The sequence below is a fragment of the Equus caballus genome, chromosome 14 (genome assembly GCF_041296265.1).
Source record: "Equus caballus isolate H_3958 breed thoroughbred chromosome 14, TB-T2T, whole genome shotgun sequence".
NCBI lineage: Eukaryota > Metazoa > Chordata > Mammalia > Perissodactyla > Equidae > Equus > Equus caballus.
Window position 1 is genome coordinate 35015307 of NC_091697.1, and position 26457 is coordinate 35041763.

Sequence of the window (26457 nt, forward strand, 5' to 3'; positions counted from 1 at the left end):
TTAAGTTTATAATGTAGGAGAGGAAGACAATTCCTCTACCCACTCTGGGTCCTTCTGGCTGGTCTGCAAATTAAATTGATATGAGACAGAATAACAGGAGAAAATCAAACAAAGCTTTATAACATGTATACATGGGAGAAACCCAGGAAAACAGCAACTTGCCAAAATGGCCAAGGTTGCCACCTTAAATGCCACCTTCAGCTAAAGATATGGGGGGGGGGGGGGCAAGACAATGCAAGCTCATCCTCCACCTTAGTATCTTAATGGAATGTACAGCTAGTCCCATTTGCCTGAACGTTTCATTTGGGAGTAGAATGATCTTCCTTCTTTTTTTCCTCGTTGATTCCACATAGAAACTGGTAATTATTGGAGCATTATAATCTCCAAGCACAAAGTCTGACAGAAAACTTTATATCTAGTGCTCTAAATGTTAACAATTAGAACTATGGGGGCTTTACAACGCCTTCCATTCCTGAGTCTCTACGATTCATCTTTTCTGCCAGACACAACAAGCAAAAAACTCCCACCTCCACGGACACAAGCTAGAAGGGCCATCACGCATGCTCCCTACTCAAGCCAGCCGGGCCCTCAGCCGTTTGCTAATGCGCCTGCGTGCGGGGAACCGCCTCCCCCAGTGTGCGGGCGGGAAGCCGCCCGGAGAACCCGGATGGAGCCCTGGTGTGGCTGCGGCGGAGGGCGCTGCGGAAGCTTAGCTCTAACCGCGTTCCGCAGGTTTCTGCCCCGTGTCGGCCCTGAAGGGCTGCTGCCTAGACTGCTTCCGGCGCCCAGAGGCTGCGCCCCCGCCGGAGCAGAGAGCGAGCTGGAGCGCGAAGCGGGCGCCTAAAGGAAGCCCGAGCATCCCCGGGCCTGCGCCTCTGGCTGGGAGAAGGGCGGACGGAGAGCAGCCGAGCCTGCTTTCCTCGCCGGGGCCGCCTGCCAGACGCTCGGTCCTTAGTAACACACCGACAGGGCCAGCAGTACGAGCTGGTGTTCTGTGCATGCGTGCTCATAAGTAAACCTCCCAGCAGCCCTGGAAGGTAGGTACTATTGTCATCCCCAGTTGACGAGTGGAGCCTGGGAAAGGTCCCAGCCTCTGAGTGACAAAGCCGGGATCCCAGGCGTTGGCCTCTGCAGCGTCTGCTCTGCCACCACATTCCCGACCCTTTTCTCCTGGCTCTTGCTTATAACTGTAAACGGTGATGACTGAATCCTCCGCCTCCCCAGACACCGCACGTCCCGTGGGCTGCCGGCGGCGGTGGCTCAGTGCAAGTGCAAGTGCGTTTGGTTTGGAGTTTAGGCGTACAGCTGCGCTTTGGTGTTGTCATTGCTGACACAGATGTTTTAGCGTTCAAATATCTCTGTTATGTGCATGTTTACGTTTAACTGTTTTTTCTCCCAGTTGTGATATTTTTTCATATCTACCCTTATCCTTCATAAACTTGCCAAAACATTTTACTTTGTTATATTAGATCTTTCGTTGTTATATCAGATCTTTCATTCTGCATCTTAAGATCTCTCTGAACATACTGTCAAAAGAATCATTCTAAACCCGAATGATTTCTGTTTGGTAAGATAATGCTTTTTATTTTACTGTTTATTTTGGAAATTTTTCAGCATACTCAAAAAAGTGAGAATGGTGTAATGAATGTGTACCCATCATCCAGCTTCAACAGTTACCAACTCAAGGTGCATCTTGTTTCTTCTGTCTCCACCCTACTTTATGTTTGTGTGTCTGTGTGTGCTGAAGTACAGTATTTCAAAGGAAATCCGAGACATCATTGCATTTGTAAATAAGTCTGTATCTCTAATAAATGAGAACTTTTTTTGGACACAACCATACCATTTATCGCACGCGCTTAGATTAACAATAATTCCCTAATAAGATGATGCTTTTTTTAATGTTTACATGTTTTAGGATATTGTGATTGCTAAATACCACAAAGGAGCAAGTGAAAATTGTGAGGTTCTAAAACACAAGACAGTCTCTTGGGCGGTAAGTTCATCTTTGAGGATCTTGAAAATCCTTGCTATCTGTTCTCCCTTTTGAGGGGGATGGAGAAGAATACTATAAGTGAATTTTTCTAAAAATTCTTTTGTTCAAAACAGGTAAATCTTCAGTCAAAATATACTTGAGCAACATAGTCAAGGTGAATAGGAATGGACTCTTAACCGGTCCTGTAATGATTTCTAATGAGACTGAAACAAGGTTTTTCCTTCACTTCCTCTGCCCCTCAAAATACACATAGTAAATCTACATAACAATACAGAAGGATAATCATGTTTTATGCTTATTGCTGTCAATTAGGATCGATTCTAAACACAGTTGGCCCTATAGTCTCATCACTTGACAAAAGAAGGCTTAAGATTGACTCTTTAAACTTCAAATCGTCTTTATTGATTGGCAGACATCTTCCAATTTTTAACTGGCTCGTAACAACCATATGGCAGGTCAACTTATTAGTTACATAGAAGTATATTTTACAACAAGGGAATCTTGGCAGAGCCACTAGAAAGCTAGTGCTTTAAGTAAATATTCTTGGCTTACTTATTGTGACTTTATTTTATGGCCAAAGTGGGCATTTGGATTTAAATGTGCCCCTGTTAAGTTATTTCAGCCACATTCAGTGGCATAGAACTTTGGAAACTTTGGGAATCACTTATCTGGGAGATAGAATTGTTTTCTAAGGTGTATTTGAGCCTACCTATGGATTATACCTTTGCTCATTGCTAAGGAGGAAGAAAAAGAAAAAAGGCATGGCTTTCTTTTTAGGTCCCTCAGCTTTCACAGAAGGTTGTCATCAACTCAGAAAACGTAAACGCCTATTAAAGCATTTAGACTGTTTACTTAGCAAGCTAGAATATCTGCCAGCTAGGGATTGGCCTGAAGGATATGTTTCATTCCTCTAAATCCGGCCACTTACTAGGATATGTATCAGAATCACCTGGACAACGTTATTTTGGATTCTTTTGTCCTACTTCTGGAGAAGATGATTTATTAGTTCTAAGGTGGTACAGGGATGTTCAGCCTTTCAAAGAGGTTTCCAGGGATTGTGATGGGCAGCTTTTGTTAAAGATTACTGCTCTAGTTACAATTCATAAGAATTATCTAAAATGCTTCTTCAGAATACAGATTCTGGAACACTCTTCCAAAGCCGGGGAATCAGAATCTCTGGGCATGGGGCTCAGGAATCCATATTTTCGCAAGAGATTTAGATGATTCCTCCATTTACTAAACTAGAGAACCACTGCTTCTACATTCTCCTCTTGGGTTAAGCCAGGTCAGGAATGCTGCTTATTTTCATTCCATTGTTTCAGCTCCTTTCTTGACTGTTTTTACTGAGGGGTAGTTTATGAAAAAGCATCATGAAATTTCTATTGTAAGTAAGGGTGTCCTATGAGAGAAATTTTCTGAAGTCTTGGTAATAAGAATAGTTGTGTTTCTCCTGAGCAGCTTGTTTTGTTTTTCTATATGGACCGTATGAATCACGGATGAATAGTGGGTTACACTTTAGCAGCAAGAAAGCTCTGAGCCAAATTTGTATCCTACTTGTTTGTCAAGGGTGGCTTAATCAGACCTGGTTGAAATTCTCTGCTTAAGTTGGAATCAAAGCTGCTTAAGGATTGAATAGTTTTACAGGCCTTTTTACTCCTTAACTATTAAAAAGAACTAGCCACCATGGCAATCTCTGCCCTTCCTTAGAGTATTTATTGAATTACTCCCTTCTCTATTCAGTGCTTCATGACTGGGGCTGTGCACACATCCTTGGTGCAGGATGGAAGAAGTGGGTGGTAATGAGATTCCCTTTCCGAGGATACAAACTGTATCAGATTTGTTTGGAACATACATCATTGAAAACAAATTAAGCCATAACTGCAATTCACCAGTAAGAACTTACAAGTATTCACAATTTGTATAAGCCCAAATCTCCCATACATAACTGGCTGACAAGTCATTTATTCTAGGGCATTAGCTGTGTGAGCTGTTATCTTTAAGTTGGACTGTCATGCTGTCATGGCTTACTTTGAACTGACATGTTACAGGATATTTCTTGACATGCACACAGATGACAGGATGGCATGTGATGTGGCTTTGTTTTAATTTGGTTAGCCACTGATTTTTAATGTGTGGGTTATATTTTACTCCCAAAGCAAAATTCTGCGGCATCTCTGGAATACTACCTGAGAATTTTTGGGTGCCATGTCGAAGAAACGCAAATGGGATGACGACTATGTTCGTTACTGGTTCACCTGTACAACGGAGGTTGATGGAACTCAGCGCCCACAATGTGTATTGTGTAACTCGATATTCTCAAATGCTGACCTCAGACCATCGAAACTGTCTGACCATTTTAACAGGCAGCATGGTGGTGTAGGTGGGCATGATCTCAATAGCCTGAAGCATATGCCAGCACATTCTGATCAGAATGAAACCTTGAAAGCATTTGGAGTTGCATCTCATGAGGATGCCTTGTTACAAGCGTCATATCAGTTTGCTTATTTATGTGCCAAGGAGAAGAATCCTCATACAATAGCTGAAAAATTAGTGAAACCTTGCGCATTAGAAATAGCACAAATAGTTCTGGGACCAGATGCACAAAAGAAGCTTCAGCAGGTACCCTTATCAGATGATGTGATCCATTCTAGAATTGATGAAATGAGCCAGGATATCTTACAGCAAGTTCTGGAAGATATCAAAGCCAGTCCTCTTAAAGTGGGCGTTCAGCTTGCTGAGACAACTGACATGGATGACTGCAGTCAGCTAATGGCATTTGTGCGATACGTAAAAGAGAGAGAGATCATAGAAGAATTCCTGTTCTGTGAACCTTTGCAGTTAACAATGAAAGGAATAGATGTGTTCAATCTCTTCAGAGACTTCTTTTGGAAGCATAAGATAGCACTTGATGTGTGTGGCTCTGTTTGTACTGATGGTGCCTCCTCTATGCTAGGAGAAAATTCAGAATTTGTTGCTTGTGTGAAAAAAGAAGTACCTCATATCGTGATCACGCATTGTTTGTTAAACCCTCATGAACTTGTCACAAAGACATTGCCTGCAAAACTGAGGGATGCTCTGTTTACTGTGGTGAGGGTAGTAAATTTCATCAAAGGGCGAGCTCCAAATCATCGCGTGTTTCAGGCTTTTTTTGAAGAAATTGGAATAGAGTATAGTGTCCTCCTTTTCCATACTGAAATGCGGTGGCTTTCTCGAGGCCAAATACTTACTCATGTCTTTGAAATGTATGAAGAAATAGATCAGTTTCTTCACCACCAAAGCAGTAATTTAGTTGATGGCTTTGAAAATAAAGAGTTTAAAATTCACCTAGCATACCTTGCAGATTTATTCAAACACCTAAATGAACTTAGCGCGTCTATGCAAAGGACTGGGATGAACACGGTGTCAGCCAGAGAGAAGTTATCTGCTTTTGTTAGGAAGTTTCCGTTTTGGCTAAAGCGAATTGAGAAAAGAAATTTTACCAACTTTCCCTTTCTGGAAGAAATAATCGTTTCAGATAATGAAGCAGTATGCATTGCCACTGACATAACACTGCATCTGCAACAGTTGAGCAACTTCTTCCACGGCTATTTTTCCATTGGAGACCTTGATGAGGCCAGTAAATGGATACTGGATCCATTTCTTTTTAATCTGGATTTTGTCGATGATGGTTATTTAATGAAAAATGATCTTGCTGAATTACGAGCTAGTGGCCAAATCCTAATGGAATTTGAGACAATGAAGCTTGAGGATTTCTGGTGTGCTCAATTCACAGCGTTTCCAAACCTGGCAAAGACAGCTCTAGAAATCCTTATACCGTTTGCAACTACCTACCTTTGTGAATTGGGATTTTCATCACTTTTACATTTTAAAACAAAGTCCAGGAGCTGCTTTAATATGAGTGATGACATCCGTGTGGCTATTTCAAAAAAAGTTCCTCGTTTCTCAGACATCATTGAACAGAAGCTACAGCTACAGCAGAAGTCACTGTAAGCTGGTAAACTTTTTTAATGTATGATTTCTAATATATTCTTAATTCCACTGTAAAATTAAGCTATAATTCTGTCTCTTTCCTTTTATATTTATGGTATACCAAATCCAATGTTTAAAAATTGAGTAACTTTGACTTCATTAATGAGGCATGTGAAAATATATTTTGAGGATGAGAACACAAGCAGCAGAAAAGATTAAGTACCCCTCACTGCCTAGTTGATCCATAGGGTTTTTCTAATTTTATGTGTCTGTCTAACCTCTTGATGCAATACATGAAAAAGACACCCAACACTAGAATATCCAGCTAAATAGTACAGTAGGCTAGGAATGGAGCCAAGAGAAAAAAGAAGACCTCCCACAGCTGGCATCTTCGTGTGAAGGGTAAAAGTCAAAGGACAAAATGGCAGAGAGTCCTCTCATCTCTGTGCAGGCTGTTATGGGGAGGTTAGTGAAATCAGAAGAGGATCATGAAATGTTATAGTGAGAGAAGGGATGATTCTAGTTTATATAAGATTTATTTTTAAATGCGTTCTTTGGAGTCACTCTCACACTGTCCATCCCCCTAGCTCCCATGCTCTGAATGCCATGACGTTAATAAACATCCTCATACCTTATCATCACTCGTCTTCCTTTAAATTACATGAGGACTCCAAGTCACCGAGGCTGCTAAAAAGGAGGTCCCAGAGCCGCCTCCTCGAGATTCCGATTTAGCAAGTCTGGGAGAAGATCACAGATCTTCATTCTCAACTACCTTTCCAGATGGTTCTGATGGATTCTTTGGTCCTCTGGCCTCCTCTTATTTTCCTACACCCCAGCTTCCTCACCTGTTTTACATTTTATACTGTATGTATTTTTCCAAAATAGTTCAAAACTTTTGAATGGACCAGAATATAAATAATAAACAAATTGACAAGAAATTACTAGAGTAAGTCAGGGTCATCAAAAAATTCCCCATGGGCATCTAAAGGAATGTTCTTTTTCTAGATGATAATTTGACAAAGTATTTTCTAATTTAAATAAGCTTACATTTTTGTTTCAAAACTTGAATTTTTTTATCAAAGTACTAAATGCTCAAGGCTGGAGAAAGAAATGAGTCTGCGGGGCCCAGCCTGGTGGCACAGTGGTTAAGTTCGCAAATTCCGCTTCAGTGGCCCAGGGTTCGCCGGTTCAGATCCCGGGTCCAAACCTACGCACTCTTTGTCAAGCCATGCTGTGGAAGATGGGCACAGATGTTAGCTCAGGGCCAGTCTTCCTCAGCAAAAAGAGGAGGATTGGCAGCAGATGTTAGCTCAGGGCTTATCATCCTAAAAAAAAAAAAACATGCGTCTGTGATGAAAAGCTGCAGTCCCCTTCCTGCCCAATCACCTTGACCATTTCTGCTTTAACTTTTTGTGGTTCTGCCCACATCTGTAAGTAATATGTTTATATCGAACACATATACCAGCTTTGATTTATCAGCTTTAAAAGTTATGTATTTACTCCTCTAGATAATAGACAAGGATTGGATTTCTAAAACATCTCTTCTACTACTACCAATTTTTGATTATTATAGTACTAGTTTTCGTTCCTTTATTGATTATTCATAGCCGTTTGATTTAGGATTTTTCCGTGTAGTAATTTGTCACATGGAAAGAAGCAGGGATGTCCACAAAGTTTTATTTATAAGGTGAGTAATCACAGCATTATTTATTTAGTTATTTTGGTGAGGAAGATTGGCCCTGAGCTAACCTCTGTGGCAGTCTTCCTCTGTCTTATATATGGGATGCTGCCACAGCCTGGCTTGATGAGGAATGTGTAAGTCCGCACCCAGGATCCAAACCCACAAACCCCGGGCTGCTGAATCAGAGCACACAAACCTAACCACTATGCCACCAGGCCAGCCCAATCACAGCATTTTTATAATAGTGAAAAATTGAAAAAAAAACCTGAAAGGCAATGGAATCTGACTACCAAATTGAGATGCAAATTGAAGTTTATATTTTCTACATAAAACTGAGCTTTATCACCATCAAATACTTTTATCAGTAAATATAAATACATGCCTTTCATTTAAAAATGTAGTTACAGAATATACGTTGTAATGTTTCCTAGTATAATCTAACTTCAAGAACAGTGGGAAAAATTTCCAAAGCTAATATAGGAATAAATCTGGATGAGTATGTATAAAGTTTAATATGTCTGCATATCTGAAGATAGAAGGGAAGTAGGGATGGAGCAAGGGCTTGTATGAAACCTGGGACCTAACGACACAATAGCAAGACTAGGATGAAAGGCCAGAAGCAATGACCTTTGATGCCCAGGCTTTGATTAAGTCCACTAGAATCTCTCTTCAACTAAATTCATTCATTTCTGCTCTGAAACAAAAACCCAAAGGATTTGTAAAGGAAATGGCTGAGTTTTTAATTCATTTTCAAATTCTACAACAGTTTATTTTCCCCTGATCAAATGAAAGAGGGTGCAGTGTCTGCTAAATGAAGAAGAAACCTAGTTTTTTTTTTAATTTAAATAATCTCCGACAGTGGTACATATATTGGCACATATAAGTCATATGTGTTGGTTTCTTTTTCTCCCAAGGAAGAGATCATATAAGATTGATATGAGATTGTTTTTCTTATATTTTTACTATATAATTAAGGTCACTGATAAATTGCAAAAAGGAATCAAGGCAGGATAAAGATATAACCTTTATGACCAGCAGATGTCACTCTCTGTGCATGATTGGTTGAAAGCAAACCTGCTTGCATTACAGATTTTGCCAAATATCTGATTTTAAACATCACTAGAAAAGGAATTAGTAGTTCATATTAAAAATGCTCCACCTGAGCCTCTGCTACAAAATTGGCAGACAGAACTCTGGTGGAGCCAGTAACTACCAGACTGCAAGAAATCGTTGGGGAGCAAGGGTGGGAAAGAGAAGATGGGAGGGACTTTTTGTCTATACTGACTTGCATGTGAATTTTTGACATCTTGGCTGCTCTTGTAAGCCACCAAAAGCTACTTGTAGTAAATAGATGGGTCAGCATTTTCAGGCATGATCCAATGAGAATCAAAACGAAACACACATACTTTTAAAGGGTGAACTTTATGATATGTGAATTATATCTCAGTTTTTAAAAGATTAGGATCTGGGTATTTATAGTATAAAACCTTTTTAGCACTAAATTATATCAAAATATTGTAAGCTTGGCTTTAATATCTACCAAGCATTTGGAAAAGTCAAATTTGAAGCTTTCAGTCTACCTTAATTTGCAAGGCAATATAAAGTAATTGTCTCATTCGTTGTATGTTGTACTTGATTTATCTTCTGAGAATAAAGAGACACCTGAGGTTACGTTTCTTCTGTTTTACAGTTTTGCTCTAAATCTTACTCTAATACAGAAATGGATTCCAGTTCTGGCTCAGCTACTTACTAGCTGTGTAAACTCTATAGCCCTCAGCATATAGGAATCAAGAGGTCTGGCAGACAAATCATCTCTTATTTTGGTCTGCTTAGCATTCATTCATTCATTCATTCACTTGCCTTTTTAAATAATAGCACCCAGATTTTTCTTTGAGGAACTTTCTTACCCGCTGGCAGTCTGTATGACCACATCCTGGCTAGAGTGAGCTCCAGTCCTTTTGTTGGAGTTAATGGGAAAGACGTTATACTTGCTAAACTAGCAGCACGTGAGTCTGGAGCTTCCAGTGATCAACTCTGCTGCCAGAGGATGAAGTCGGCAGAGACAGAGCCGAGAAAAGGGAGGAGGCAGATTCCCCGTGACACTGCTGCAGCACCCAAGTGCAGTCGTACTTTTTTCCTCTCAGTTACGTGAGCTAACAGAGTCCCTCTTTTTCTGAAGTCTGTTTCCTGACGTGTGCAGTCAAGAGACCTGCTTCAATACCTGGTTTCCAATCTTTCTTATTACGAATGGCTCATGGGAAAGTTTTGACTCTGTTAATTTTATTACGTGATTTTGGGCAGCTCTTACCTGTCCTGCGCCTCAGTTTTCTCCCCTATAAGACGGAACAATTGGACAGGTTTTCCCTAGAGAACGTCTTCATTTTTTTCCCACAGAAACCATATTTTATTTGCTTGATTTTGGAATTTTGGTGGCATTGACATCAGTTGAAAGAACTTTTCCTAGATATAAACAGAAAACTAGACTTTTTGTTGTTTGTTTTGGGTTTTTTCTATGTTTATTTTTGTCATGGTTCCCAGCTTGGTTTCTGGAGCAATCACAGTTTTTATTTATCATTTCCTAACCTACAATTTTGGAAACTTTCACCCTTTATCAGGGTTACCTTTTTATTCTGGAACTGATATTTATTCAAATCTTCAGAAGACCTTATCCCCAGTGTTTTATTATGAAAGGTCTCCAACATACCACGAAGTTGGAAGAATAATAAAATGAACACCCACATGCCTATTTTCTAGATTCAAAAATTAACATTTTGCTGTAGCTGTTATATAAATGCATAGGTATCCATGTATCAAACAGGATCCAGTAAGAAATAGAAACCAAACCAGTTTTTAAAGAAATGGAATCTACAATAAAGAATCATTAACCAGGTGTTGGAGAACTAGAAAGGAAAAAGGGGATACTGAGGTATCACCGAGATAGTAAGTGCAGGAAGCAACTGGCATCACTAGGATGGGTGAACAAGAAAAGAGGTGGGATTATTAAAACTTGGAAGCTTGGATGAGGGGTCCCTTGGAAGTGAGACTCGGGAGTCTGAGGAAGGGGCCGCGCTTGACTGGTATTATTGTCTCAGGACCTCGAAAGTCGGAAGAATGAGTGTCAGCCTGCTGGTGCTGCCATCTCTGAGAGTGCATGATGAGGCTGGCTCCAGAAGTGTGAAAAAACTGAAAACTCAAAGCAGCTGCTGCTACTGGAACTCACTCTCACTGCCAGGCTGAAGAACCACTGCAGAGATGATACTGACAGCAATACAAGGGAAAAGAGCAAGGAGCAAGTCCCTGGGCCTTCCTCTATAGTTCCATTATCTCTCTTGCTCCCTTATTTGCAGAGTTTAACAGAAACCTAGGTGATAAAGAAATATACTTTGTGGGGTCCCAGCCCCAGGATCACAGAGCAGATTATAGGAAGTATGGAAGGATGGGTTTGAAGCTGAAAGACAATAGTTTAATAACCAGCACATTCATCCCTTTGGCGATTGAGCATCCATTCCTACCCTCTATCCATATTTGAATTTCTATACAATAAACAGCTTTGTGGTTCTCTTAAGGTGTTAACTACCCTCTCTACAAATAAAGATGCTCTGCCTTCTCCCCAGAATGAGGAGACACAAAGTTTCAACTCTCTTCTCAAATTTAGTAGCAGTGCCATTAATTATTCAGTTGCCTAAAAAGCAGCCCCAACAACCAAGTTTGTGGGGCAGGGGTTGAGGGCTGGGGGTGTAGAGGAGGTCTCCAGGTATAAATCATCCATCTCACTCTAACAATAAACAGTGATGACAAGCTGGTACAAACCACCCTGAAACTCCTCAGATGCATGGTTCCAGTGCAACACTAGTCATCTGGACATGTTATGCCTTGACCAGGCCACGTTCAGGCCCACTGGCATTAACCCTCACAGCATAAGCCCAAAATGGGCAGTGGCAACCTCAACTTCCAAGTTAGTAGAACTACTGTTACGTCCTCTGGAAAGCATTCCTTGGGAACCAAGACTTCCAAACTACCAGTGCTCAGAGTTGCAGCAATGAGAAGTGAAAATTCTGTGAGTTGTTAAGTACAATAGTAAGCGGAGCTACTCTCACGTCCACCCCTTGATTCCTGGACCCTTGTATTATGGCTTAGAAAAAAAATCCATATTCATTGGTTACCAATTCAAAGTACATATTGCATCTTATAAGAAAGAACTTTATCCTTTTAGGTTATTTTCTCCCATTTGCAAGTAACTGAGTCTTAAGTAAATCATTCTGTCATGCCAACAGACCAGCCGCTTTTTGGTGGTGAAGTACATGACAAGACCAGTAAATTCTGTAGGCATCAGTCTGTTGCCACACTCTGTTATGGGCTAAAGGTTTGTGTCCACCTCCAAATTTCTATAGTGAAACCCTAACCCCCAATGTGATATTTGGAGGTAGACCTTGGGAGGTAATTAGGGTGAGGTGAGGTGATGAGGATGGGACCCTAGCCCAATGAGATTAGTGCCTCTATAAGAAGAGACACCACAGAGCTTGCTTTCTCTCTCTGGTCCACAAAGGAGGTCATGTGAGCACACCGAGAGATGGATTCCCGCTACAAGCCAAGAGAAGAGGCTTCAGAATTAAACCTACCTTGTCACACCTTGATCTTGGACTTCTCAGCCTCCAGAACTGTGAGAAATTTCACCCAGTCTATAGTATTTTGCTATGGCAGCCCAAGCAGAATAACACACACTCCTTTGCTGTTCCTTGATGAGATACAATGTGGTGCAGGATGCCGTGACAGTTAATAAGGCTGGCCGAAGTACTGAAGGCAAAGTCATATCTGAATGGTGTGTCTTTTCCAATAAGAGTAGGTTACTGCCCTGTCCATGATAGAAGGGATCTAGTATAAATAACCTGCCACCAAGTGCCCATATCAGGGCCTCAGTGTGGGTCTCTGGTCTCTGCTGTTGGCAGGTCGGGCACTCAGTAGGTCAGTCTTGGTGAGGGGAAGTCAATGTTGTGCTTATGTATAAGCCTGCATCCTTGCCTACATGGCCACTCTCACACATGGCCCTTTGGGCAATAATTGTGATGTCTGGAGAAAGAGGCTGACTAATAGCTATAAAGTACGTCATCATGTCCTGATTATTGAGATCCTCCTCTGTGTTAATGTAGGTTCAGCAAGGCCATCGGGAAGTCCTCAAGCCAAAGTCAGCTGTCACAGGAGACTTGTATATCCCGTGAATATGCATGCCTTAGTATTCTTGTCACACTCAGTTATGTGCTGGGAGCAGCCCATGGAAGTGTGAGCTGGTCCAGGTGCAGTGACGAATTTCAGATTGCAGCTGCTGAAGCTCTTGGTTCGTTATGTTCCCTGTGGTTGTCTGTCTACAAAGAACATTCTCATTCTCATGGCTGCACAGCGTCCCTTGGTGAGCATTCACCTAGAATGCAGTGATCTCCAGTTCTCTGCCTATTCTGAGGTGTTCAGCCATGCCTCGCCCCCAGACCTCCTTGTCACTTTTAAATCTGTTCTTTCTGAGTCCCTGACCATCCGTCAAACCATCAGTAACCGCCCTTGAACACGAGTTTAGGTGCCTACTTCTGGGTAGTGCTCAGTCTAGACATAGCAGACAACCAAATGTCCTGCTCCAAGTTCTGCTCCCCAGGCAGATTTCCCTTCAGTGGGGTCTTTCAGAGACAGACCTGACTGGGGTTGTAATGCTGCGGCAGTTTTTGCAGCAACCAGCTGGTCCTTGCATGCTGGGCAGAATAAACTGTAGACCAGGCTAAATTTCTTCCTACTAGTCAGCTCGTCATAGGGAACTCCCCATGCACCCAAAGTTATAGATTGAGGGAAAAGGAAGCTTTGCATGGGAGGAGGTGTCAAAGGAGTTGGGTCACCTACTCAGGCAACTTGCTTGTGCCTTCCAGACCTGCTGATCTCTCTTCTTTATGTACCGTTTCCACTTGGTGATAGACTGCTGCTGGGCACACTCCAGTTCATGGCTTGCTGGATCACATAGCACCTAGTCCCATAGTTAGGTGTTCAGTTTTAACAGGGCCTAGTAGCAAACCAGGAGCTATTTCTCAAAAGGAGAATAGTTATTTTCAAAAGAGGGTACAGATTTTCTCCAAAACCCTAGAGGTCTATGCTTGTATGGGCATTTGCCAAAGGCTCCATCCAGAATCCCTATTTGCCACATTCAAATGTCATTGGATCTGCTGCGTCTTAGGTCTCCAGTGGCAGAGTAGCGAGCACTCCAGATGGACTTGCTGCAGAGCCTTTTCGTGCTCTGCTCTCCACTCAAAACTGGCAGTGTTACACGTTACTTGGTAAATGGGTCAGACTGGCACACTCAAACGTGTGCGTTGCCTCCAAAAGCCAAAAAGGCCCGTGAAGCCTTGTGCCTCTGTTGTAGTGTAGGTGATGTGAGGTACAGCAACTTGTCTTTCTCCTTGGAAGGACTATTACAATATAAACAGCAATATGGTATTGTAATCATCCAGCTTGCTAAGAAACTAGATTTTAATTATTCCCACCACAAGAAAGAAATGATAATTATCTGAAGTGATAGAGGTGCTAACTACCGCTACATGGCAATCATATTACAACATACAAATGTACCAAGTCAACATATTGTACACCTTTGATTTACACAATGTTATATGTCAAATACATTTCAATGAAAAAGATAGAAAAGGAATGGACTGTTGAAACATGCTCTAGACGATTAGCACATCAGAAGCTTCACTAAGATGGGTGGGTCCCTGAATCTTTATGGGGTTTATCTTCCACTCCCTGACTCACATATATTTTACTAAGGCATCTAAAGTACTTGCTACTACCTTCTTATCAGATCCAATCTGCATGTCATCAGCAAAGTGGACCAGTATGATGGTCTGTGAAATGTCCGATGATCAAGGTCTCTGCAGTTTATACTGCAGCAGACAGTAAGTGGACGTAGCCCTAAGGCAAGGCTGTGAAGATGGTCTCTTGGTTCTGCAAAGTAAAGACAAACTTCTGGTGGCAGTGCCAATTGGTATAGAAAAAAGAAAAGCACTTACCAGGTCACTAATGGTATATGAGGTTATATTGATTTTTCTCTTATAAAGATACCACATCTGGAACAGTAGCTGCAATTGGAGTCATCGCCTGATTAAGCTGACAGTAATCCATAGTCCTTCTCCAGATCCATCAACCTGCACAGAACAAACAGGTGAATGTGATAGATATTAAGCTATGATGGTGGGACTCTTATCTGCAGTTTCCTCTAGGAATGTGGTATTGCTTACTACCTTAGTAAGGAGGGGAATTTCTGGGAGCTTCTACTTCGCCCTTTTTACCACAATAGCCCACACTCCATGGATCAGAGAGCAAATTTGGGGATTCTGCCAGTAGTTGAGTATGTGTATTCCACGTACACATTCAAGAACTGGAGCTGTAACCTCTAGGTTCTTAGACCTACTAGGCTCTCTGTAAGTTAAACTTGGGCCAATACTTCATTCATTACCTGACCACCATTAGCCCCCACCTTGACTGATGGACTATAATAGAGTTTTAGGTTCCCAGGAATTAGAATTAGTTCAGGGCCAGTGCCTATTAATCCCCAAAAGAGCTGAGGATTTTCTTTTTTTGCAATACGCAGTCATCCTTTTAAACACTGCAGATCTCTGGGGAAGTCTTGGAGAAAGGTTTATAGTATATACTTGTGGCAGTGTTGTGGAGTCCTTAAGGGAACTCAGCACATCCGCCAATCAGGGGACTCTGGATCTGAAAACTGCCTTGGGTCTGGAAACAAGGAGAGGCTATGACTCTCTCTGTAGTAACTTTAGTCAGATTTCTGAGCATCAGACCTAAGAGTTTTTCCTGTTGTATAGATCAAATAATATTTTAGTAGACTGCCCATCTATTTCATTCCTAGATCCACTGTACCAATTAGCTAATGTATTAGTAGGGTTCTCCAGAGAAACAGAACCAGGATGATATGAATATATATGATTATAAGGAATTGGCTCAGAGAATTATGGATGCTAACAAGTCCAAAATCTGCAGGGTTTTGGCCAGCAGCCCAGAGAGCCAGGAGAGCCGTTGCTGCAGTTGTAGTCTGAAAACAGTCTGCTAGAGAATTCTTTCTTGCTTAGGGGAGCTTGGTCTTTTTATTCTATTCAGGCTTTCAACTGATTGGATGAGGCCCACCAAAATTTTGTAGGGCAATCTGGTTTACTCAGAGTCCATCCATTTAAGTGTTAATCTTATCCAAAAACACCCTCACAGAAACGCCCAGAATAATGTTTGACCAAATATCTGGGCACACGGTCACCCAGCCAAGTTAACACATAGAATTAACCATGACAGCTACTATCAATGATCCCTGTGGGTCAAAACATTCTAATTACCATTTTGTCCCTGGTGTGCATTTTGTTAAATGCATCTGCCTTATCTCTAATGACAGAATGCTGCCACTTGGACTCTGCCACTCTAGGATCCCATCAACCTCACTGCAGTCAGTGAACTCATCTCAGTGGCAGCATCTTCTGCCATCAAACCAGCCTACGGAGAACAACCACCACAGAGATTGTCAAGGGTATTGGTGGACTCCTTAATGTATTGCTCAATACCTAGTGAACGAGTGTCCTCTGGGCCCCCTTGAACCATAAAGTAGTGGGGGGTAGTGGGTGAGGGAAGGTTGAAGGTCACACCTGGTAAGTTTGCTCCAACATTTCTATCTCCCTAAGTCTTTGAATTCCTTTCTCCACATTATGCCAGGGAAGTTCTGGGATCTCAAACTCATTATATTTAAGTCACTGTTGAGTCCAAATTTCTGTCATCCAAGTAAATAAATTCTTAATGCAAGCTAACATTAAATCCAGAATCGCTGATAAGTATGCACGTATCGGTAAATTTGGCCTATTATATTCTGTGCTCTTTAGTCTAATGCTCTTAGAATGCCATTCCCACACATACTCACCAGGTTTCTGCCTATGTCGATTAGAAAAGTCTTGCTGTTCTTTGGATTATAAAATCTTTCCTTTGGGATCAGACTTTGTACTTGTTCCCTTGGAATATGCTGGATTTCACCCTAGTTAGGCATCTAGTGGCAACAAGAAGTAGGTGGGGTCGGTCTTGAAGAGTATAGGCATCTCCTTGAAAGGCACTTGCCTCAGGTGAGGTTATTACAAGGACTTCAGGCTACTCTCAGACATGGAAGGTGAAGGCAAGGCAGGCTCAGAGTGACTTAGGGGTTAAGATTTTCAGCTTCGTCTGAGTCCATGCAGATGTTCTCATTCCAAATCTTGCGGACAGTTCCCAATCCTCATCCTAACTTTCACTGAAAGATGGAGGCTGTGAATTCAATTTACATTTAACTCTGCAACCCTCACAATTAAATATTGTGTCTGAATTTGCAGCTACAAAAGATTTGAGATATTTCAGAACTGCCATAGATTCTCTCTAGTTCTCTGACTGAGACTTGAGCTGAGATTTTAAATAGCTGAGTGTGTCCTTTTCTTTCTGTAAGCACTTCAGTGCACTCAGAAGAAGGCATCCCACCCCACAGTCCTTGTAGTCATCATTATTCCAGGCAGCCGCTTGGTCGCCAGGCACCTGCTTCAGGAGGTTCTTTATCACAATAATCTACAGTCAATAATTTGACTAATCAGTACCACTCCATGCCATGGGTTACTAGCATCCCCTTTCCATGACAAGGAGCTCAACATTGCATTCAAATCTGAAGACTAACCCAGGCATGTGAAAAAATTCCATCTTGGAGGGTCTGTTTCCTGAGGCTCCTGGTACCGATTTCTGTATCAGTCAAGGCTCAGTCAGGGGACACAAACCTCACCAGTTACTTTTGCAGAGAGAATTTAATGTAAAGAATTGTTAACCGAGTATTGGAGAGCTGGAAAGGCAAAAGGAATACTGTAGTAAATACAGAAAGTTACCATCCTAGGGCTGGGAGAACAAGGAGAAGAGCTTGGGATTAATACAACTGAGAGACTTGGATGAAGAGGCCCATGGAGCTCGGACAGAGAAGACATCTGCCAGCTGATACCGGTATGTCTGAAGAAGCATAATGAGGCTGGTTCTGAGAGTGTGGAAAAAATGTAAATTTGAACCAGCTGCTCCTACAGGAAATAACTCTCTAATTGCCAGGGTGAGGAACTGTTGCTCCGGTGAGGCTGACAGTAACAGGAAGCAAAACAGAAAGGAGCGGGTTCCTTTCCACTCCTCTGGACTTCCGGTCTCTTTCTAGTGCCCCAACTGGAAGACAAGCAGAAGGCCAGCTGGCAAAGGAGAACTGTGATTTGCAAAGTCCCAGCCCTGGCATCTCATGGCCTAGTTTGAAGCTAAGAGACTATAGCTTAATAACCAACTCTGTGTGTTCGTGTGTTCAGGTGTGTTTTTGGAGCCACTTTAAAGTGAATTTCCTACATCATGTCTCTTCACCCCTCCTACTTTGGCATGCATCTCGTAAGAATAAGGGTATTATGCTATACAACCACAAAACCATTATTCACACCCAAGAAAATTAATGATTCTCTAATAATTGCCTAATACTCAGGCCATATTCAAAGTTTCTCCAGTTGCCCTCAAAATATCTTTTATTCCTAATTTTTTTGAACCACCTAATTTTTTTCTGACAACATTTTGAAGAATGTCCCACTCTCTGGATTGCTTTCTCCTATGTCATCTCCTTTGATTTCTGCTAATCAGAGGTTAGGTCTGAAGGCTTGATTAAATTTAGGTTAAAACCGTTAATGCACCGTATAACGTCAGGTTGTTTTAGCCTTGGTGATGCAAAATTTCCTTGTGTGGTTAGCAGAATGGCCACCTGATCTCTCCATTGTAAAGGGATGTTTTTCTCTTTCCACTTTTTTAAGACTATGTTTTATTTTTAATACATAATACAGGCATAGGGTAAATTGAACAGTGCAGCGAAGGCTGTACCTCCCACCTCGTCTCTCGCCTCCACGGTTCTCCCCAGAGGCAGCCGCTCTTACCAGATTAGGTATCTTTAAAGAGATGGTTACACATAAACAAGTGTGTGTGTGTTTGTGAGTGTAACCTTTCTCCTTCATAAGGAGTAGCACATTAGACACACTCTTGTTTGCTTCAAGGTTTTTAGTTTTTATTATACCCATCATAAGTGGATGAGACATGTAGAGCTAAGTGTCTTCTGAGTGTTATGTAAAATAAATCTGTAGACGTCTCTGAAATACAAGATTTAGAGAAATTAGTCTCCTACTTCACAACAGCTAACACATAAAAATTTTTTTATCCTCCAGCTCAGTCTCATTTATACAGTTTAATCATGCCTCATTTCCTCAATCTGAAATTTCTGCTTTTCTTCCCAGCCAAAAGGCAGGAATAGACCCTATATTTCTCATGTTCCTTCCCAAAATTATGCTGACAAAAGATGGCAAAGCCTTGGTTTCTATACTCATTCATAGGCTGCTTTCTCAAACCTTGATTCCATAAAACAGAAGCCTCTCAACCTCCATAGCAGCGCATTTCCCTCCAATCAAATGCCTGCTCGCTTCTGATCCACACTCTGAGTTGAGAAACCTTATCAAGAGCTTTTTGCCTCAGCTTCCAAAATGAAGTCTCTCCAACTGAGTCCCTTCAAATAACATCTGGAAACGGATTGGATCTTTTCTGGGTCATTTCCTGCTGAATGTAAGTGGTGTCTATTTTGGTCTGACTTCATTTGCTCTGGGACGCTAGTTGGCTCAGGGCTCTAACTTTCCTCAAAGCTTAGGCCAGAAGAGCCTCTCAGAACTCCCTGGGTCTCCTTTTCCTTCCTGTGACAACTGCTCTGCTTGTTGGAGCCTCTGCCCAGCTAAATGTGGTCCAGTAGAAGGAATGTCTGCCTGGGCAAGATCTGAGCTCTCCCCACCTGCACCTCCCCCACTGCGTGACCGGGGGAGGCCTGCTTCTGTGCCTCCGTTCCTCTGGCTGTATGATGAGAGAAATACTTGTCCCACACTTGCAAGGTTGGAACAGACTGCTCTTTGAAAGGTTTTTTTTTAAAAGAAAGCATATAATCCCTCTGCCTGAAGTTACCACCGTCATGAGTTTGATATGTATTCTTCCAGAGCTTTTAAAAAAATACTCTTACATAGGAGAAAAAAAAAAAAGGGTATAATTGTAAGGGGTTTGCCACATCCCCAGATCCAACTCATCCATAAGAGCAAAGGAAGAATTTCCAAGAACTGCAACACAATATATCCTTTATTTTTTATTTTATTGATGGGAAGGGTGTTGAATATGTAATAGATACCCATGTTTTTAAAAATCAAGCTGCTCCAAAAGACCTACCATGAAAAATAAGTCTCCCTCTTACCACTGTTTTCCAATTCGCCTCTCCAGATACAATGTCTTGTGTTACAATTTTCTGTATATCCTTCTACAGATTGCTTATGCTCATACATCCATGTGTTTATGTGCATTTTCCTCACCTCTTCTTTTTTTAATTTGGATAACAGCAAACTACACATTGTTCTGCTCCTTATTTTTTTCACTAAACAACATATCCTGGAGATAATTCCAAAATAGTACATAGAGTTCTGCCTCTCTGTATATATGTATAATGATTTATTTAATTAGTCCCCTATTGCTAGACATTTAGAGTGTTTCCAGTCGTGTATTAGTTCAAACAAGGTTGCAATGAATATCCCTATATTCACTTCCAGGATGAGTTACTAGAAATAGAACACCTCTGTCAAAAAATGCATATTTTTAATTATTATAAATCTGTCACCTTTCCTTGCATTTCAGCTATCATCTAAGTGATATAATACACAGAGCAGCCAACACTCACTCCAACATCACCGTCCTTCTGTGCAATGGCAGCATGTCCTTTCTATCAACAGCTGTCTCCCCAGTGCTGCCACATTAGTGAGACTCCATCTGGAATGATCTCATTCTAGAGAATTTCGCAGCCCCAAAGCCCCTTGTTGAAAGTAAGCATTGTCAGCTTGGGTCTTGGCCATTAGGTGTTTGGAATGATTCAATAATTGTTTTTAAACTCTCTTTTGTATGAGAATTGGAGAAAGGAAAGGGTTGAAAAAGGCAAAAAGGGAGCCCAGGAAGACCTACATTTTCATAATGGATCTAAGTCAAGATCTTAGACTTTCCTTGTCTTCACTCCACAACTACCTACCAAACCGCTGAAGCTCTCTGGACTTCTTTGTCCTCATGTGCAAAATGAAGACCACAGACCAAATTATTTCTCAGGACCTTTCCTCCTTTGAGAATCTGAAGCTACAAATGCAGTGTAGGTCAGGGGCACTTCTCCCAACATCACCAAATTCAAAAGGCAAGAGATGTCACAAATCAGTACATTATTAATATCCAAATGGGTGGTACAATTGAGAAGCAATTTAGACAGTGGTGTGCTGGTAAACAGGCTGGGGGCTGGGTTGGGAGAAAGAGAGCCTTGATTTGTAGCATTTGCTGATTTCTGTAGTGTAATTGACTATTTTGATGATTTCAAACTGCCAACATGACATCACTAAACTCAGAGTTGGAAAGAGGCACAGAATTAGCTGCTGGCTTCAGCAAACCACCAGTTAGGAATTCAAAGAATTTTCTTCAGTTCTGTGTTGAAAAGACTTCATGAAAGAGGAGAGATTTGTATTAGGCCTTGAAGGATACTGTATTAGGACTCTTTCCATGGTAGCTGACAGAAACCATTCAAACTAGCTTAAAGAAAGGGAGAGAAAGAATATGAGAATGTGACTATTTTAGTACAAGTATCTGAACAAAGGGCTCTAATAATATGGTCACAGCACTGTTCTCTCTACCTTTCACTTCCTGAATCTGCTTCTATTTGTGTATTGATAACATTGTCTCCCGCCATAAGCAGGCTCTCTCCAAGTGGCAGGAAATACGCTAGTGGCAGCCCAGAGCTATAGCCTCACAGTTAACAATTCAGAAGCAAAGCAATGCCCTCTGGTGGAAATCACATGGAAAGACTCTGATTGGCTCTGCTTGGGTCTCATGCCCACTGTTTGGGCTCATAACTGGGCATAAAGAAAAGAATACCTGGTCCACATGGTGCCCTGCCCCTGCAGCCAGAGGGCAGGCAGAGCACTAGGATGGACCACTCGTCCCACCACCAATACTCATGAGAATCATCCAAACAGAGTTCCCCAATGGACAGAGGGGTACTGGGCAGATAAAAGCCATGAGTTTCTAGTAGACATGTGGATGAGTCTTTGTGGAGAAGCAGAAGAGTTGGAGATAGTTAGAGGAGCAGCATAAGTGGAGGTGCAGAAACATAGAAGTTGATGGTGCTTTGGGGAGTCAGCAAGAAGACCACCCTGACAAAAGCAAGGCTGCCCACAGGACAGTGGTTCTCAACAGAGGGCAATTTTCCCCCTCTGGGGACGTTTGGCAATGTCTGGAGACGTTTTTGGTTGTCACAACTGGGGATGGGAGAGCTGCTACTATTTTCTAGAGGGCAGAGGCCAGAGATCCTGCTAAACATCCTACAATGCACAGGACAGTCCCCACAACGAAGGCTTATCCAGCCCCAAATGTCAGTATTGCTGAGGTTGAGAAACATGGCCCTACAGGAGAAGTGGCTGGGAAGATGTCAAATCAAAGAGGGCTTCCAGTTAGTGAGGCTCCAGAAAGCCTAAGGAGTTGAGGCTTTATCCTGCAACTATTCCACAGGCGAGCATTACAAAGATGTGGAGAAAGGCTGACATGGCTTTGATACTCTCTGCTCCTTCTTTGCCAGCTTTGCATAGCTGGCCATTTTTCATCCTTTGCAACTCAGCTTAAATGTTACCTACTCAAGAGATCTTCACAGATCTCCCAATCAAAATAAGTTCTCTCACAGACGTCCATCATCGTCTCCCACAGTTCCCTCTTCTTTTCCTTCCTAACTCTAAACCACAACTCTGACTTACATGTTTATTTGGGCGATGGTTGAACATCCGTCTCCTCATAAGTATCATGGAGACAGAGGCCTCGCTTATCTGTTCCTTACTGTGACCCCAACATTAAGCAGAGTGCGTTTTGCATCACAGTCATATCATATTTAATCGATTGATTAATGTGAAGGTTGATTATGGGATTGAAGAGAGCTGGAGGATAGGAGGTGGGGTTGAAAGAGGAAAGGAAGGCAGTCCTCTGGATTTCTCCCCTGCTCGCTCTGACCCACCCTCATCTCCCTTCTCTGACTTTCACAGGATCTAGAGTTCACAGCATGACAGATCAGTTAGGGTTCAAGTGAGATGCAACACCCTTCTAGCAATTTTCAGCAGACAGGATTTAATAAAGAGAGTCAAGAGAATTCAGAATCACTGCCCAGCAAGTTCCGGCCTGGGCCTCCGGGAATGACTCCCAGAACACCACCGCAGTACTGACACCCCGAGGGAACTACTATTTCTGGCACAATATGGAAGCTAGGAATTGAGGGAGAGACTGGCCCAGCCGCTGGCTACAGGAACACACCATCTGAGGTGTAATCTGGGGACCCGGAGCTGCTGCCAGGACTCCAGAGCCATACTGCCCCTTTTGGGTCAGCATCAGCAAGTGGATTCCTCCCAAGCTGCTGCCTCCTCTCCATCAAACTCAATTTTTTTTCCTAACTCAATTTTGAACTCAGGTCTTGCAGAAGCACACAGGACTGGCTAAACCTAAATTACAATGAGAACCCCAGCAGCAAGGAGTCTAGGAAACGGGTTTTTACATTCCAGCCTCTGTAGCATAGGAAGGCACACCTGAGAGAGGTTTGAACAGGTGTGAAACAAGCCAATCAACCACGTCTGGCACATGGCTGCCCCTGCCAGATTGTAAACTCTCTGTGGCCGTCAGTGTCATAATGTCATTCATCTTCTCTCATTCGATGCTGGACATGTTCTCCAGACTCGAATGGAACTGTGAAATGAAATGAATCAAACAAAGGGGAAAGCCTCCTCATTTCTTATAGGACGCTGTACCTTTCCTGTGGTGCTATCGCATTTTGCTTCTTAATTTGTGTTCTCATTCATTTTCCATGTGGACCAGAAGTTCATCTCCTTGTCCCCACACTCATAATAGGTCATAAATGTTTTCAGATTGAATTAAAGACAGACACAGGCTAGAGGGAGGAAGTCCTGAGGTCCCTTCTAGCTTGAGGCAGCTCCTGGAACAGCCATTTCATGCGTATTTTGGATTTCCTGCTACGTGAAGCTATCTCCATTGCAAGGACCCACAGGACAAGGCCCCAAGGACTCTGCTCGACTCCAGGAGACCTGGGTTCCAGCGCTCCTCCAAAAGTTGGATAAACATCCACTCCCATTCATTCAGCCAGTAAACATTTACTGTTGTAAAAGTATGGCACCACAGCCTTTCCCTATACTTTTCATTCACCATTTCCTTTCCACAAGAGCATGCCAGTGATTTCAACTTCTGTCGCCATGGAGCCCCGTGGGTAACACACGGAGATTCCTACTGCACCCTGGAAGACGGGCTTTCCTGAGCCTTCGAGATTCTGGATAGCCTCCAGGCATTGTGAACAGAGTTTCTTCACCTTTTCCATCCCTGACTCATCTGGGGACAGACCAAGGTGCCCACAGGGGGTGGTGGATGGAGGTCCCCTTTCCAGCCATATATGAATCAGCACACCAAACTCTACTTCACATGTCGTCTTTCAGTCATGTTCATTGCACACTCCTCCCCTACAACCGGACAAGTTACAGTCATCCCTCAGGGCTCAATGGAAACATCTCTTCCCCAGGCCTTCCCCTGACCACCCAGTTGTATACACAATGTTTTTCTCTACTGTAACACTCATTTCACTTGGAACCACTTGTGTCATCCCCACTAGACCCTAAGTTCCATGAGGATAGGCACCATATCTATTTGGTTTACCTCTATATCCCTGGCACCTAGCTCAGGGACTGACACATGATAGATGCTTATTAAATGTTTGTTGAGTGAATGTTTGTTGAGCCCACTAACTTTCATCCTCAAATAATATTTATGTAATATTAACAATAATTCTCTACATAGTTCAGTGGCTTACCAAACACTTTTACGAGTGAGTGCCCCAACTTTGGGAGGAAAGACAATGCAGTAATATCATCATTATTCTCCCTACATTTCAGAAAATGAAACAGCATCTATAACGTAACTGACTTGTCTAAGGTATTGGAACCAGCATTAGAGTTCGAATGCATATCTGCATTAAAATTCTGACTGTAAACCTTGGGTTATATACAATCTGTTAACCAGATGCTCTGGCAGCTGAGCAAAATACTGGTAGCTGGTGAAAGAGAGCAGTGGACGGAACAGGGAGAAGCAAAAGTCAGGCTTCTGATGATTCTTCTCTTCTCTAGTGTCTGCTTGCTACCTGAGCAGGATGGCTCTGCCTGCTCTGGAGCAGAGACCCTCCAGCAGGCACACACACCTCTCCCAGTAACGAGGCTGGGCCAGAGTTAGTGAGGCCTCATCTTCTGGGGAGGAGAGAGCTGAGGGCTATCACGCATGGGTACCTGTCCACACTATTATGTACGTGCACACTCACGTCTGGACAAAGTCCACACCAAGGCTTGCTTACATATACACACACACAGGATGAGCCACTGCACAAACAGGTACCACACATGCATTATGCACATGCACACTGATATGTGGTTATGCACTCTCATACAAACATTTAAACATGCACCAACACACAGTCAGCCACTATCGTGTGTACTCAGCAACTGAAGTACATTCCAATTGCACACCAAGCTGCAGTCTTGGACACGGTGTGTATATGTACATACACCAGCCCTGATGCACGTGTGGACACATGCACTTATGAATGCCCACACATAGATAACTAAGCACGCACACGCGATTCATGATCACTCTCAAGTACACGCACGTTCAGTACGCAGGAAAAGGTACTCTGTTATAAGCTGTCCTGCCCCCAGCACCCTCAGATCCTCAGTGAGATGCATGTTCACGTGCAAGCAACACAGATGGCTCTTGACACACGCAGACGTACCCACACCCTTGCAAACGCCTGCGTAACGATCACTCTCGTGCACGTAAACTTTCAAATACACTGATAAGTTCTACACACAGAGATTCATCGACACACGCAAGCTGTCACTAGCCCTGGGAGCCCGCAACCGATGCTGAAGAGAGAGCGCGGAGCTTCTCGCGGGCCCACGTGACCGGAGGAAGGCGCCCCCGCCCATGACGGGATGGGAAAAGTATGCCTGGGGCGGGCGCCGGCCGGGCCGCAGCTGCCGCGGGAGGCGGGGTCGCGAGCACGGCCGAGGGCTTCGTCGCTCCGGACGCCCCGGGACGTGGCCGGCGGGAGCGAGGGTGAGTGTCCGCGCGCTGTCCGGCCGGGGCGGAAAGTGCGGGCGCGGAGGGGAGGCCTCGCGGGGCTGGGCGGGGCAGGAGGGGGAGTGCTGCGAACACCCGCTGTTTGCAGGCCGGCAGCCCCCGGATTCCTGGCTCTCACCTCTGCCTTGCGAATTACAACCTGAATTAACGTCTGCTGAGCGCTTACTGCGTGTCAGGGCTGTGCTCAGGGATTTACCTGCTGATCGTAATAGCTCTGCCACTTATTCGTGCCTATTTTGTGCCAGGCCCTGCCAGCCCTCTACGTGTGCTGTTTCATTTCTGTGACAACAGGTTATCCCCATCTACAAAGGAGGAACCAGGCTCAGAGACGTTAATGACTTGCTCAGGATCGCACAGCTAGTAACTAGTGGTAAAAGGATTTGAACCTTAGTAAGTCTGAGTCCAATACCCCAGCTAACAGTTAACATTTATGGAGTGCATTGTCTCATTTACTCTTCACAACATTTCTTTAATTAAATGCATCATACAGATGGGCAAA

General features: G+C 42.9%; 1 protein-coding gene across 4 annotated transcripts in view; it reads left to right on the forward strand.

Moving 5' to 3' along the window:
• Positions 1–633: 633 nt before the first annotated feature.
• The window catches only part of FAM200C (family with sequence similarity 200 member C), a 46220-nt gene continuing 20396 nt past the window's right edge, over positions 634–26457 (forward strand). The window contains exons 1-3 of one of the 4 annotated variants that reach the window (XM_070232971.1): positions 634–1037; positions 1916–1993; positions 4150–5979. Coding sequence is in view for 1 of the 4 variants with exons in the window: in XM_070232969.1 (XP_070089070.1) it covers positions 25803–25934 (132 nt within the window). In the remaining 3 variants the exon portion in view is untranslated. Of the gene's footprint in view, positions 1038–1915; positions 1994–4149; positions 5980–25675; positions 25935–26457 lie in introns of those variants that run through there. The other 3 variants (XM_070232970.1, XM_070232969.1, XM_005599250.4) reach the window with 3 other exon arrangements.